Genomic DNA, 13,664 nt, shown 5'->3' with positions numbered 1-13,664 from the left:
CCTAGCTAGAAGGACGAGGGGTCAGTTTGACCCTTACTGTGTTTTTCTATGTTATCGTTGCCAGTGGTGTGATTAAAACACCAGGATAATTTCTGATAGTATAATGTTCTACCACTGACATAGCCTCCTCTGAAAATGAATTATTTTAAGACCAAAAAAGGCTGTAGGAAAAAAAAGTAAATTTTTACCAAATCGTTGTCTATTTTAGTCTTTTACATTAAATTATAACTATCATTGGGAATATAACAAAAATATGAAGTCAAAACAATACAGTAAGAAACCCAAGAATGATTTATCACTGAACAGACAGTATGGCTCGTCATTAAAGAGTTGCACTTTTTGCATATGAACCGTTTCAACTCTTTTGAAACGGTATCCTGGGACACTATCACCCTTCATTTAAATGTGCTTTATTTTGCTCTTATCTGCCCCCTATTTTACTGCATTTAATCCTGTACTTCAGAATACTGTAATCTGCCAAGTGTTTAACCTGTAGTATTTTGTATTTAATCATATCCTGATGTAACTATCACTATTATCTGCTGTATTATTGAATTGTGGTTTGTCACACTTGTACTTTGCTTGAACAAAAGTTATTGTATTTCTTGCTCTTATTGTATTACTTGTATTGTAACACTTAATGTATTTGCTTACGATTGTAAGTCGCCCTGGCTAAGGGCGTCTGCTAAGAAATAAATAATAATAATAATAATAATAATAATAATAATAATAATAATAATGAACCAGACAGCCAGTTTTCTTGCATTGAATGCATGTGTTAATTGTCTTATTCCCATTGCTAGAGTCAGAATCACTAGAGGAAATGTCACCATCCCAATCTTGGATGTTTTTCAGTTTGTATTGCTTCTTCCAGCAGCCATCGCCACTGTAAAAAAATAAAAATAAAACACTGCATTCAAAGGCAAATGTCATTTTCAAATACCATTCAAAAACAAGAATACTACAAAGGGTCAGAATGACCTCTCAGTCCTCTAGGTAGGTGTGTTTGTTACTTCTGAAAAAATATAAAGTGCTTGGAACTGAACAAGCACTGGTGGGCCGTATGTATGCCTGTCTGGGGTACTTGAGTATTGGGGTTCGCCAGTACAGTTCTTACTAGAATTGTAGAGCTGGGACAATATTCAAATAAACACGACTTGAAATGTGTTCAGTGGCAAAAATGACCATGTTTCTATTCGTACATATAACAGAAATTACATGATATCTAGATACCCATGCAAAGGAAACTAATATATAAATGAGATCTGAATTAAAATAAAAACACTTTACACTGCACAAAATAGGTGTGTAACTCTACGTTCTTTAGGAGGTAATATGGTCAAAAATAATGTTACTTTTGTTTTCCAGCTAAAATACAATTTAAATATTAAATTGAGCCTGATACACCAGCAATGCGGTCCCCGAGCAGCTAGTTGTGTATTTGTTCTATTAATCCCATTGACTTGAATGACAGCTGGAAGAACTGTGATTCAAGTCAATGTATACATTGCCTCCTAGAATAATACTGAGACATGCAACAAAATGCAGGTCCACAGAAAATGGTATATTTCTCATGACCATTAAAAAAAAGAAAGAACACAAATCATATCACCCATTATTCAGAAAAAACAAGAGCAAAGAGTTGTTAGGTAATCTTTAATAGAAGAAAATACATCTTATTCAGTCTTGAACAGGAACAATGCAATTAAGAAATGGCAGTGGATCCTGCTACCTTTGCACTGCGTCATGTCATTGTGTTTGCTCAGAAAGGGAATGTGAAACCTGCAAGTTTGAACAGGGAAGCCTTTGAGCTCCTGGCAGCACTGAAATTAGTTTGAAAGGATCTTGTTTATCCCCCAACACAAAACAAGTGTTTCCCTTTCACTGAGACAGCTCTGCCCTCTCTGCTGGTTCCCAGGACACTCGGAGTTCAAGTTCAATCGCACTGCACAGGATCAAAGGCACTGCACAAGTTCTAAACATATAGATAATGGCATTAACTATGTATTTTGTCCTCTTTTAAAATAATGCATAACTTTATACCATGGGACCAGTTACAATGTGGCATGGTCATGGCTCTCATTTGCTCCATAATGCCATTCCACTGTCATTCAATTGAATGGGCTGACTTGTCGAGCTCTTACAAGTGTCTATAGAAATCCCACACAAGATGCGTGTCGAGGGAGCACAGAGCAATGAGGTCTAACTAACAGAACACAGCTTCTCTCCCCCTTTAAAGCAAAACAGTGATTCTAAAATGTGATTCATTTCACTTCAGATTGCACCTACATTTACAGTAAATTATGCATTTAAGAAGACCTGAATGCTACAGCTGCAGGCTGTACTGTACCAGTAGTAGCCAGCTACCTGGCATTGATATCCTATGAGATGTGATGAAAGACAGGGGTTTAGCTTGTCCAAGACTGGCAGAGCATCTCTCTCAGTAGAGCAGAGGTTCTCAAACTTTTCTGTTTGGGTGGGGCTTCTTAAAACCAATTTTGAATAGGGATGAACCGCAGTGAAAGTAAATGGGTAATGTGGACATTATCTGCAGGTATCACAAGGCCTGTCTCTCCCCACAACACTGAAAGAACATTTGACTCTACTTTAAGAAACACAAGACATTGTACAAAAGAGAAGCTTCCAGAATTTCTCGGGGACCCCAGTTTGTGCACCGCTGACACTGAGAGCAAACATGGTGAATACAGAGCCCATGTTACTATAGCAGCTCCGAGCCTGGTTACACCATAAGGCACTTTAGTGTTTGAGCACCGCAAGCAGAGAGCAGAGGTAATGCTCTGCAATCCGATCACATCTTGTGGGAACCATATTGTGCAGCGTGGCCTGGTCAGGCAAAAAAAGACAACACACCAGCATCTTCACAGTCTTGGCTTTTCATCCTTTATAAAAGTTTCATTTGCACATCATTTTGCAGTTACTTTTCCCATTCTTTACCGTAGTTTGCCTTGTTTTTAAATACGCTTTACCATACCTCTCTGCTTCCCTTTCACCCTATAAAACACTTTGAAGCTGTGGGGCTAAGGCACAGTGGTCTACAACAGAGCATAGTCTAATAACATCCTGAGGTAATACAACACAGTCACTTCATGACAAGGCACCTACACAGATGGGTTCTGTAGTCAGGAACTATATTAATAAGTAAGGAAGGAACTACAACACAGGGTCACTTCCAGGCACTGAGGTACTAAGATACACAGGTCATTATTTTATTTTTTTAACTGTAATATGTGCAAATTAAATTCCAGCTAATTCAAAATCAAAGAGTGTTTGATTTTTGAAAGAATATTCAGTAAAAACACAGTAAATCCCATGTTGTTTTTACTTTTAAATTTCTTTGAAAAAACTTTGAAGTTTTTGTTTTTACTGCTTTCAAAATGATAAACTGATGAAGATATTCTCTTTAATACGATAATCTTTTTTACACTTTTTAAAAGTCAACGCCCTAGCAGCAGTGTTTATAACTGTTAGAAAACTACACAGGTTTCAAGACAATCTGCGTTTCCCTCTAAATAAACTTTACTTTCCCGGATTTCTTGATATATTTTTGTTTTCTACAGATATAGTTCTGTTTACTATTGCAAAATGCACAATATAAATGTAAAATTTTAAACGACCACTAAAAGCATTAACACCCTGGAATACATCTGACTCTGATGATGGCTGGTGTGGGATCTGCACCCAGAATCCCCCTCTCCAGTCCACAGACCACACTGCCCCGGGAGGCTGTAGTCCAGATTCTGCTGGCTTTTGTGCATTGGATTTTTTATTCCTGTAACAGAAGACGTCTGGATTCTTTCTCGGGGTCTCTCTGGGAGTCGTTTCCGCTCAGATACTCCGGGTGGGATTGCTGTGCGTGGTTATCGGGGTCTGTTTAGGAATACTCCCGGGTGAACCTCTCGTGGAACTCCTTCAGTTTGTTCAGAAGGATCCTGAGCTTCTCTGTCGGGGGGAGAATAGTCATCCTGGGATCGTGAGAGGAGGAGAGCAGGGTTAGTTAGCCACACCCTTAGAAATGTTTACCAATGTAAATTAGCAGTTTCCCCATGCTTTTCCACATGGTTATACTATGCATTTAACCATACCTCTCTGTGCTGTACAATGCTTACCTATTCTTTACCATGCTTTCACTGTGCTTTATTTGCTCTGCTTTTACTGTAGAAACCTTTACAAGGGAGGAACTGGATGAGCACCGATGGACCAAACGGCCTCCTCTCTGAAGCACATTTTCTTCTGCTTCTGTTCTTATGTTCTTAATACTTGCACTGTTACTGGGATCCTTTAAGACCCAACTTGACAAAGTTCTGAGAACAATCAGCCACTAGCAACACTGATGGCTGGTTCGTAAAGTCCCCTCCCCCCACCCCCAAGCGGGTACCTAAAGTGGTGCGTCCCCTCTCGCTGTCCAAAGCCACTGCCCGGTACGACACAGATCCCCATCTCCTCCAGAAGCTTCATGCAGTAGAACATGTCTGGAGACTGACCCTTTGCCTAGGGAGCAGAGACACCGCAGGGGAGGGTTAGTACAGACAGGGATGGAACCAACTCATGAACCACAGTGTATAGGTAACAAGCTCAGGTATGTCTTATTAAACTCATAGTAAAACCATGTTGTACTATAAACCATTATATATATATATATATATATATATATATATATATATATATATATATATATACACACACACATACACACACACACTACCGGTCAAAAGTTTTAGAACACCCCCATTTTTCCAGTTTTTATTGAAATTTAAGCAGTTCAAGTCCAGTGAATAACCTGAAATGGTACAAAGGTAAGCGGTAAACTGCCAGAGGTTAAAAAAAAAAAGTTTAGGTTACCAAAAACTGAAAAATAATGTACATTTCAGAGTTATACAAAAAGGCCTTTTTCAGGGAACAAGTAATGGGTTAACAACTTACAGCTGTTCCGCAGCAATGGAAGTAAATTAAGCCTTGAAAGTTGATGCTAACAATTCCTACAGGTGTCCCAACTTTTGTTGATTACTTACAAACCCTCTGTCTGTATAAAAGCAGTGTTGGAACAGACTGTGTTACTACACCCTCTTAAGCATTATTTGGACAGTATTGTACTGCAGGAAGTAGTATATTGCTCTCATAATGGCGAGAGAAAGGCAATTAACAAAGGAAGAAAGATAGACCATTATAACCCTTAAAAGTGTAGGTCTTTCCTTTAGAGAAATTGCAAAGAAAGCCAAGGTGTCAGTGAGTACAGTTTCCTACACCATCAAAAGGCACTTGGAAACTGGAGGAAACTCTGACAGGAAGAGGTCTGGCAGACCCAAAGCCACAACAGAATCAGAAGACAAGTTTCTGAGAGTCAACAGCTTGCGTGATAGGCGGCTCACAGGACAACAGCTTCAAGCACAGCTTAACACTGGTCGAAGTAAGCAAGTCTCAGTTTCAACTGTGAAGAGAAGACTTCGAGCTGCAGGTTTGACAGGTCGAGTGGCAGTAAGAAAGCCATTGCTAAGATGGCAAAATAAGAAAAAGAGGCTTGCCTGGGCCATGAAGCACCGCCAGTGGACTACTGAAGACTGGAAGAAGGTCTTATGGACCGATGAATCAAAATTTGAAATCTTCGGTTCATCATGCAGGGTTTTTGTACGCCGTCAAGTAGGCGAAAGGATGGTTCCTCGGTGTGTGACACCAACTGTCAAACATGGAGGAGGAAGCGTGATGGTCTGGGGCTCTTTTGCTGGATCCAGAGTCGGCGACTTGCACAGAGTGAGTGGCACCCTGAACCAAAACTGCTACCACAGCATTTTGCAGCGCCATGCAATACCCTCTGGTATACGTCTAGTTGGTCAGGGGTTCATCCTACAGCAAGATAATGATCCAAAATATACCTCCAGGCTATGTCAGAACTACCTTAGAAGAAAAGAACAAGACGGTAGGCTTCAAATCATGGATTGGCCAGCACAGTCTCCAGACTTAAACCCCATCGAGCTGGTTTGGGATGAACTGGACAGAAGGGTGAAAGCAAAGCAACCTACAAGTGCAACACATTTGTGGGAACTTCTGCAACAGTGTTGGGAAGAACTTTCCGAACAATATTTGATTTCCATTGTAGAAAGAATGCCACGAGTGTGTTCGGCTGTTATATCTGCAAAAGGTGGCTACTTTGATGAGTCAAAAATTTAGATTCAATTTTGTTAAACAAAACGATTCCATGATTTCTTTTTTATCTCCAATTGTTTATTTGTTCTATGCTTTAATTTCAGAGTACATTGAGACATTAAACTGCGTAAATTTCAATAAAAACTGGAAAAATGGAGGTGTTCTAAAACTTTTGACCGGTAGTGTGTATATATATATTTTATATATATATATACACACACACACATACACACATTTATTTACACACAGTGCCTAGAGAAAGTCTATACCCCCTTTCAAAATGTTCACTTTTTGTTGCGTTATAGCCTGGAATTAAAATGCATTAAAATATATATATATTTTTTTTTTTCCCCATTTATCTACACATCCTAACCCACAACTTCCAAGTGAAAAAAATATTCTAGAATTAAATTTAAATTAAATTAAAAATAAAAACTGAAATAGCTTGGTTGGGTAAGTGTCCACCCCCCTTGTAACAGCAATCCTAAATTAGCTCAGGTATAACCAAATCGCCTTCAAAATCACACCAAGTTAAGTGGCCTCCACCTGTGTTAAATTGTAGTGATTCACATGATTTCAGGATAAATTCAGCAGTTCCTGTAGGTTCCCTCTGCTGGGTAGTGCATTTCAAAGCAAAGACTCAACCATGAGCACCAAGGCGCTTTCAAAAGAACTCCGGGACAAAGTTGTTGAAAGGCACAGATCAAGGGATGGGTATAAAAGAATATCAAAGGCCTTGAATATCCCTTGGAGCATGGTCAAGACGATTATTAAGAAGTGGAAGGTGTATGGCAGCACCAAGACCCTACCTAGATCAGGCCGTCCCTCCAAACTGTATGACCGAGCAAGAAGGAGACTGATCAGAGAGGCTACCAAGAGGCCAATGGTAACTTTGCAAGAGCTACAGGCTTTTATGGCCAAGACTGGTCAAAGTGTGCATGTGACAACAATATCCCAAGCACTCCACAAATCTGGCCTGTATGGTAAGGTGGCAAAAAGGAAGCCATTACTCAAGAAAGCCCACCTTGAATCCCGTTTGAAGTATGCAAAAAAACACTCAGGAGATTCTGTAGCCATGTGGCAAAAAGTTTTGTGGTCTGACGAAACTAAAATTGAACTTTTTGGCCTAAATGCAAAGCGTTATGTTTGGCGCAAACCCAACACAGCACATCACCTAAAGAACACCATCCCTACTGTGAAGCATGGTGGTGGCAGCATCATGTTATGGGGATGTTTCTCATCGGCAGGGACTGGGGAACTTGTCAGGATAGACGGGAAAATGAATGGAGCAAAGTACAGATAAGTCCTTGAGGAAAACCTGCTGCCCTCTGCCAGAAAGCTGAAACTGGGACGGAAGTTCACCTTTCAGCATGACAACAACCCAAAGCACACAGCCAAAGCTACAATGGAGTGGTTAAGGAACAAAAAGGTAAATGTCCTTTAGCCAACCTTATTTCCTAATGGTTCAGGACTGCAGAGCCAAAACTTGGTCGCACATTGTGATTTTTCTTAATGATCCACACTACTCAGAAGTCCAATGTTTAACCCATTTTTCACAAAAACCTTTGCCTAAATCCTTTAACATTCAGGGATGGAAATAAGACAAGCCTGATGAGCCACAGTGTGTATGGCTTTTTAAACTCCTAGTAAAACCAGGAATGAATCAATCTGCTATGCAATGGGAGTCCTGTTTCCATCCTTGACATTGTTAGTCAATGCTCCCTGTCCCTGACTGCTGTCCACAGTGTCGAGGTGTTAGGAGAAGAGCTGCTCTACCTGGGCCTCCTTCACGGCCTTGTCAGGGATCTCAATCCTGGGGAAGGAGTACATGGCACCCTGCACTGGGTTGCACTTGATCCCTGGAACGGTATTGAATATCTCCTCCGTGAGCTGGGCCTTCTCTGCCAGGTTATTCAGAACTGCAGTCTTCTCCTGGGGAAAGGGGGAGGGGAGACTGGTTACTGCAGTATCACAAATATTCACAAGCCATAAACATTCACTGACTTCAACGCTAACCCTAAGTTTACCACAGGAAATCTGTACTGTCATTTTGCAGTTATACTGTGCATTTACCAATATACCATAGGAAGCTAAAAGGGAACAGTGATGTTACAACACACACTACCATTTAGATACATCATATGCAAGTATATTATTTTATTCAGTAAATAATATATATACAGTTCTTCAGCTCTGGTTGTATTGCTTGAAGGATCCCAATGATTCAGTATCAACAACATGGCTAGGTAACCCATTCCATACCCTCACTGCAATCTGTGTAAAGACGTGTCTCCTTCCCTCTGTCCTAAGTCTCAGCTTAATTTCCAACTGTGTCCTCTGGTCCTGGTTTCTGAGCTGTGCTTACAGTATTGGTCAGGGTTAACTTGGTCTCCTGGCCTCTGTTCTAAGTCTCTGTCTCCCTTTTCCCTGTGTCCTCTGGTCCTGGTTTCTGTGTTGTTCTTAGTACTGTGATTAAGCTGGTCTTCCACTGTCTCGGGGTCTCACCTTGATAAACTGCTTGTAAGAGGGCTCCCCCTCTCTGGGGGGGTTGGTGATGACGTCCAACAGGACCTGTCCCGGGACAGGGGGACACAGCCGCACCGACACCAGCTTTGTGAGCTGCAGCTTGACCTGGGGGTCGAGATTGATCACCTCCATGTACCCGCCCCGGAACCCACACCTGTGGGGGGAAAGACCAAGGGTCAGACACACTCAGAGACATGGGAGACGGGGGATCAGACACACTCAGAGACATGGGAGACAGGGGATCAGACACACTCAGAGACATGGGAGACGGGGGATCAGACACACTCAGAGACATGGGAGACGGGGGATCAGACACACTCAGAGACATGGGAGACGGGGGATCAGACACACTCAGAGACATGGGAGACGGGGGATCAGACACACTCAGAGACATCGAATGCATTCACACTGGCTCACAGGACACATTCAAGTAAAGGTCCCATTAGAGTAGGATTTAAATGTTAGACAAGCCAAGTGAATTTTGTCTAAATATTTTCCAGTTTATAAAATTATCAAAAAAAAAGAATGTGTTAGTCCTGGCATTTACACAGGAGTAAATGTACAGTGTAAGCCAGTATTTCATATTCAACATTTCTTCAGTCTGCAATTAAATGCTGCACACATAGTCACACAAATAAATAATAATTTATTTCTTAGCAGACGCCCTTATCCAGGGCGACTTACAAGATATCACATTATTTTTACATACAATTACCCATTTATACAGTTGGGTTTTAACTGGAGCAATCTAGGTAAAGTACCTTGCTCAAGGGTACAGCAGCAGTGTCCCCACCGAGGATTGAACCCATGACCCTCCAGTCAAGAGTCCAGAGCCCTAACCACTACTCCACACTGCTGCCCATGTTGCAGTAGTTCATTAAAAACATGATGGAGTGCTTCTTTTGATGGCTTTTGTGATTGGTTACAAATGCTCATAAATACGTTACAGTTTAAATGTTTAAATGTGTTTAATCCTGAAGTGATCTTGAAACAGGAACCAACACCCCTGCACTCAGCACTCAACCTTTCCGGAGCTGCATCACACACAATGTGGGGAAGCTATAAAAAAGGCTAACAAGATGCTTGGATATATTGTGAGAAGTGTTAAATTTAAATCAAGGGAAGTAATGTTAAAACTCTACAATGCATTAGTAACACCTCACCTAGAATATTGTGTTCAGTTCTGGTCACCTCGTTACAAAAAGGATATTGCTGCTCTAGAAAGAGTGCAAAGAAGAGCAACCAGAATTATCCCGGGTTTAAAAGGCATGTCGTATGCAGACAGGCTAAAAGAATTGAATCTATTCAGTCTTGAACAAAGAAGACTACGCGGCGATCTGATTCAAACATTCAAAATCCTAAAAGGTATAGACAATGTCAACCCGGGGGACTTCTTTGACTTGAAAAAAGAAAAAAGGACCAGGGGTCATAAATGGAGATTAGATAAAGGGGCATTCAGAACAGAAAATAGGAGGCACTTTTTTACACAGAGAATTGTGAGGGTCTGGAACCAACTCCCCAGTAATGTTGTTGAAGCTGACACCCTGGGATCCTTCAAGAAGCTGCTTGATGAGATTCTGGGATCAATAAGCTACTAACAACCAAACGAGCAAGATGGGCTGAATGGCCTCCTCTCGTTTGTAAACTTTCTTATGTTCTTATGTTCTTATCTGCCAAACTGCTCTGCAGTTTGCAGTTTTTGCCCTGCACTGATCCAGTCTTTAGAAAAGCATCCCACAGTTCATTTACTTGATCATTTTGCAATTTCCCTGCGCAGACAGACACCCTTGTCTATCTCAAATACTCTCAGGAATGTATGCTAAAGAACGATAATACCAAGTTTTATCAAAATTGGATAAGCTGGTTTCGAGTCCAGGCTATTCTATTGCCGACTGTAGACGTGAGCTCCCCAGGGGGTGGCGCACAACTGGCCGAGTGCCGCCCGGGGGGGGCTGCTTAGGTCGGCCAGGGTGTCCTCGGCTCACCACGCACCAGCGACCCCTGTAGTCTGGATGGGCGCCTGCAGGCTTGCCTGCAAGCTGCCCAGAGCTGCGTTGTCCTCTGACGCTGTAGCTCTGAGGTGGCTGCACGGTGAGTCTGCAGTGTGAAAAAAAGCGGTCGGCTGCCGGCACACGTTTCGGAGGACAGCGTGTGTTCGTCTTCACCACTCCCGAATCAGCGTGGTGGTGGTAGCAGTGAGCTGAGCCAAAAAATAATTGGATATGACAAATTGGGAGAAAATAATAAAATAATTGGCAATTACTAAATAAAAATAAAAAAAAGTGACATAAGTCCACCTCCATTTTACCACATCATCTCCAGCAAGGGATGACAACAGCACTGCCTAAATGAACTGACTGCTGGACACCAGCTCAATGTAATGTGAGCCGTCAGCTGTTTGCTGCACTGTGTTTGAACGGAAACCTGGGCTGTGCAGGGCTGACAGACACTCACTCTCCCATGTAGCACTTGGATGTGGAGTGGAAGGAGGCGAGCTCCACAGTGTTGCAGTACTCAGGCCCCATCTCGTACAGAACCTTCTTGAAGGAGTGGAACTGGCAGCCCTGCGCGTAGATGTTATCCTGGTAGACCTGCGAGAGAGACGGGACTGCTTACAGAAACACACACAAAGACGCACAGCACAAAGAGTACATGAAGCAAACCTAGCCTGAAGAGGTGAAGCACTGCTGAGTCCAATTGCTTAATTTATTATAACTAATTCAACACCTGCACTATTCTTCCAAGTGTATACCAACTCCTCTCTCTCTCCCCTGTCTCCCCTACCCCTCTCTCCTCCCTCTCCCCTTTCTCTACCTCCTCTCTTCCTTCTCTCCCAAACCACCTCTCAATCTCTCTCGGATCTTGTGTTGTACACACACACAGAGGACAGTCTGCCTCTTCTCTGATGATCATTAATACAGGTTACTTCAAAATCGTCCCAACTAATTCATCTTTGTTTCAAGCTAAATAGAATCAGTCTGTTCAACCTGTCTTCCTAGCTCATTTCTATGATGGCACGATAGCCTCTGCTGGTGTGTGTGTGTGTGGGGGGGATCCTGGTATGTGGGTATCAACTGACCTCGTCCGCCATCAGGAAGAGCTTCTCCTCTGCAGCAAATCGGATCACATCTTCAATGCACTTCCTGCTCTGGACCTGACCTATCACACAAGAAAACGCAGCAGGGATGTAAATGCAGTTAGGACTGGACATGGATAACAGCACTATGTTTTGTGTTTTCTTTTTTATTTATACAGCAGCAGGACACTACTCTCCCGTTGTTTTCTATGGAGGTCAGCTGTTCTGTTGTTACTCAGTAAAGGAACAACAAATAAAGCTTGGTTGAGAAGATGACACGATCACTTATTAATGACACCTGATCTGAACCACGCTCACTGATGAAACACCTCTCAGGGACGCGCGAGCCCTGCTCTCAAAACCTCCTTCAGTGGACTGCAAGGGTAATTTCTGACAAACTGGTAAATACTGTAAATAAATAACTTTCAAAAGTTCCATTATAATAGTGATAATGTCATTGCTGTGGCATGCTCCTCGGTAATAATGACGTTGGAATATTGTTCAACTGTCTCTTATGCTACCAGAGTGTTGTCTAAAGATAGAAGAATGCCTTCTCTTTCCCACCCAAAGTGCTTATAAATATTCATATTCGTGAAGCATTGTAATAAGTTTGTATCACTTTTTTTTGTAAAAATCTGGTAACACTGATAATGTTACAGAACTAACAATTTTTTTTTAAAAACGAACCCCCCTGAGTTAATTACTCTATTAGACGCTTTTCAGCATCAATGATGTTTTCTTTTCTTTTCAGTTAGCAGGGTGGTACAGGCTGGTGAGCATGGCCCTGCTGTGTGTGTTCAGATAGCAGGGTGGTACAGGCTGGTGAGCATGGCCCTGCTGTGTGTGTTCAGATAGCAGGGTGGTACAGGCTGGTGAGCATGGCCCTGCTGTGTGTGTTCAGATAGCAGGGTGGTACAGGCTGGTGAGCATGGCCCTGCTGTGTGTGTTCAGATAGCAGGGTGGTACAGGCTGGTGAGCATGGCCCTGCTGTGTGTGTTCAGTTAGGCTGGTGGATATCGTACCGGTGGGGTTGCCTGGGTTGATGATGCACAGTACTTTGGGCTGGCAGTGCTGCCTGGCTGCAGTCACCGCTCTCCGCAGCTCCTGCACGTCCAGGGCCCAGCAGTTCTCCTCGTCTAGGTAGTAATTGACCTGCACAGCACCCAGCTCCGACAGGGCTGCCGAGTACAGGGGGTACTGAGGGATGGGGATCAGCACCCCTGTGCGAGACCTCCCCTCACCCGACACCAGCAGCTTCAGAAGCGTCTGTGGGGGGGGGTGGGGGGAGAAGGAGAGGATGAGAGAGAGAGAGAGAGAGAGGAGAGAAGAGAGGAGAAATGAGAAAATTAAATCTTAACCACTATAGATCTTTGACACAAATGTAATTTGCCAAGTACATCTGACAATAAGACAGACAGCTTGGATTAAAAAAAAGTCTGCAGCAAGTTTCATCACAATCGTATAAGCAGTTTGCTAGAGAATTGCAAAACTCTAGAGCATGTGTAGACACTGTTTCCACTCCATATATCCCCATCACTGGGGCGATGCATCCCTGCTGCGGGGTAATAACAATGCCATGTCTTTCAGGGCATTGAAAACTGACAGACAGACGATCACAGATACATTTAAAAAGAAGATTCCAGAGGAGTTTAAGGGGTTGAACAGCAAAATGACAGAAGCCTAAATGCAGACACTGTTATTGTATGTAATTCGTGTTATACAGCCTCCTAGTCTTAATTCAGAACAGATGCATCCAAGTGAAACAGAGAAGTACAGCGAACCCTCAATGATACTCTGAAGTGTTACTGAGTTCACAGTGGTATGGTCCCTTTGCACTCTCATCTGACACACTGCAGTATAATGAAGGTACAAGCTGTATTAGATTCTGTGTACTGTTGTATAT

General features: G+C 42.5%; 1 protein-coding gene across 4 annotated transcripts in view; it reads right to left on the bottom strand.

Annotated features, from left to right (window-relative positions):
* Nucleotides 1-1,639: 1,639 nt before the first annotated feature.
* LOC117400279 (alanine aminotransferase 2-like) overlaps nucleotides 1,640-13,664 on the bottom strand; it is a 28,332-nt gene continuing 16,307 nt past the window's right edge. For all 4 annotated transcript variants that reach the window (XM_059023026.1, XM_033999988.3, XM_033999989.3 and 1 more), the window contains 7 exons: nucleotides 12,784-13,027; nucleotides 11,765-11,844; nucleotides 11,140-11,276; nucleotides 8,665-8,839; nucleotides 7,936-8,091; nucleotides 4,397-4,509; nucleotides 1,640-3,983 (listed from right to left, as the gene is read on the bottom strand). In XM_059023026.1, the coding sequence (XP_058879009.1) occupies nucleotides 3,893-3,983; nucleotides 4,397-4,509; nucleotides 7,936-8,091; nucleotides 8,665-8,839; nucleotides 11,140-11,276; nucleotides 11,765-11,844; nucleotides 12,784-13,027 (996 nt within the window). In that variant the 3' untranslated portion in view covers nucleotides 1,640-3,892. The remainder of the gene's footprint in view (nucleotides 3,984-4,396; nucleotides 4,510-7,935; nucleotides 8,092-8,664; nucleotides 8,840-11,139; nucleotides 11,277-11,764; nucleotides 11,845-12,783; nucleotides 13,028-13,664) is intronic.

The sequence above is a fragment of the Acipenser ruthenus genome, chromosome 4 (assembly GCF_902713425.1).
Source record: "Acipenser ruthenus chromosome 4, fAciRut3.2 maternal haplotype, whole genome shotgun sequence".
In the NCBI taxonomy this organism is placed as follows: Eukaryota; Metazoa; Chordata; class Actinopteri; order Acipenseriformes; family Acipenseridae; genus Acipenser; species Acipenser ruthenus.
Note: the sequence above shows the minus strand (reverse complement) of the source record. Positions and strands in the feature narration are given on the sequence as shown.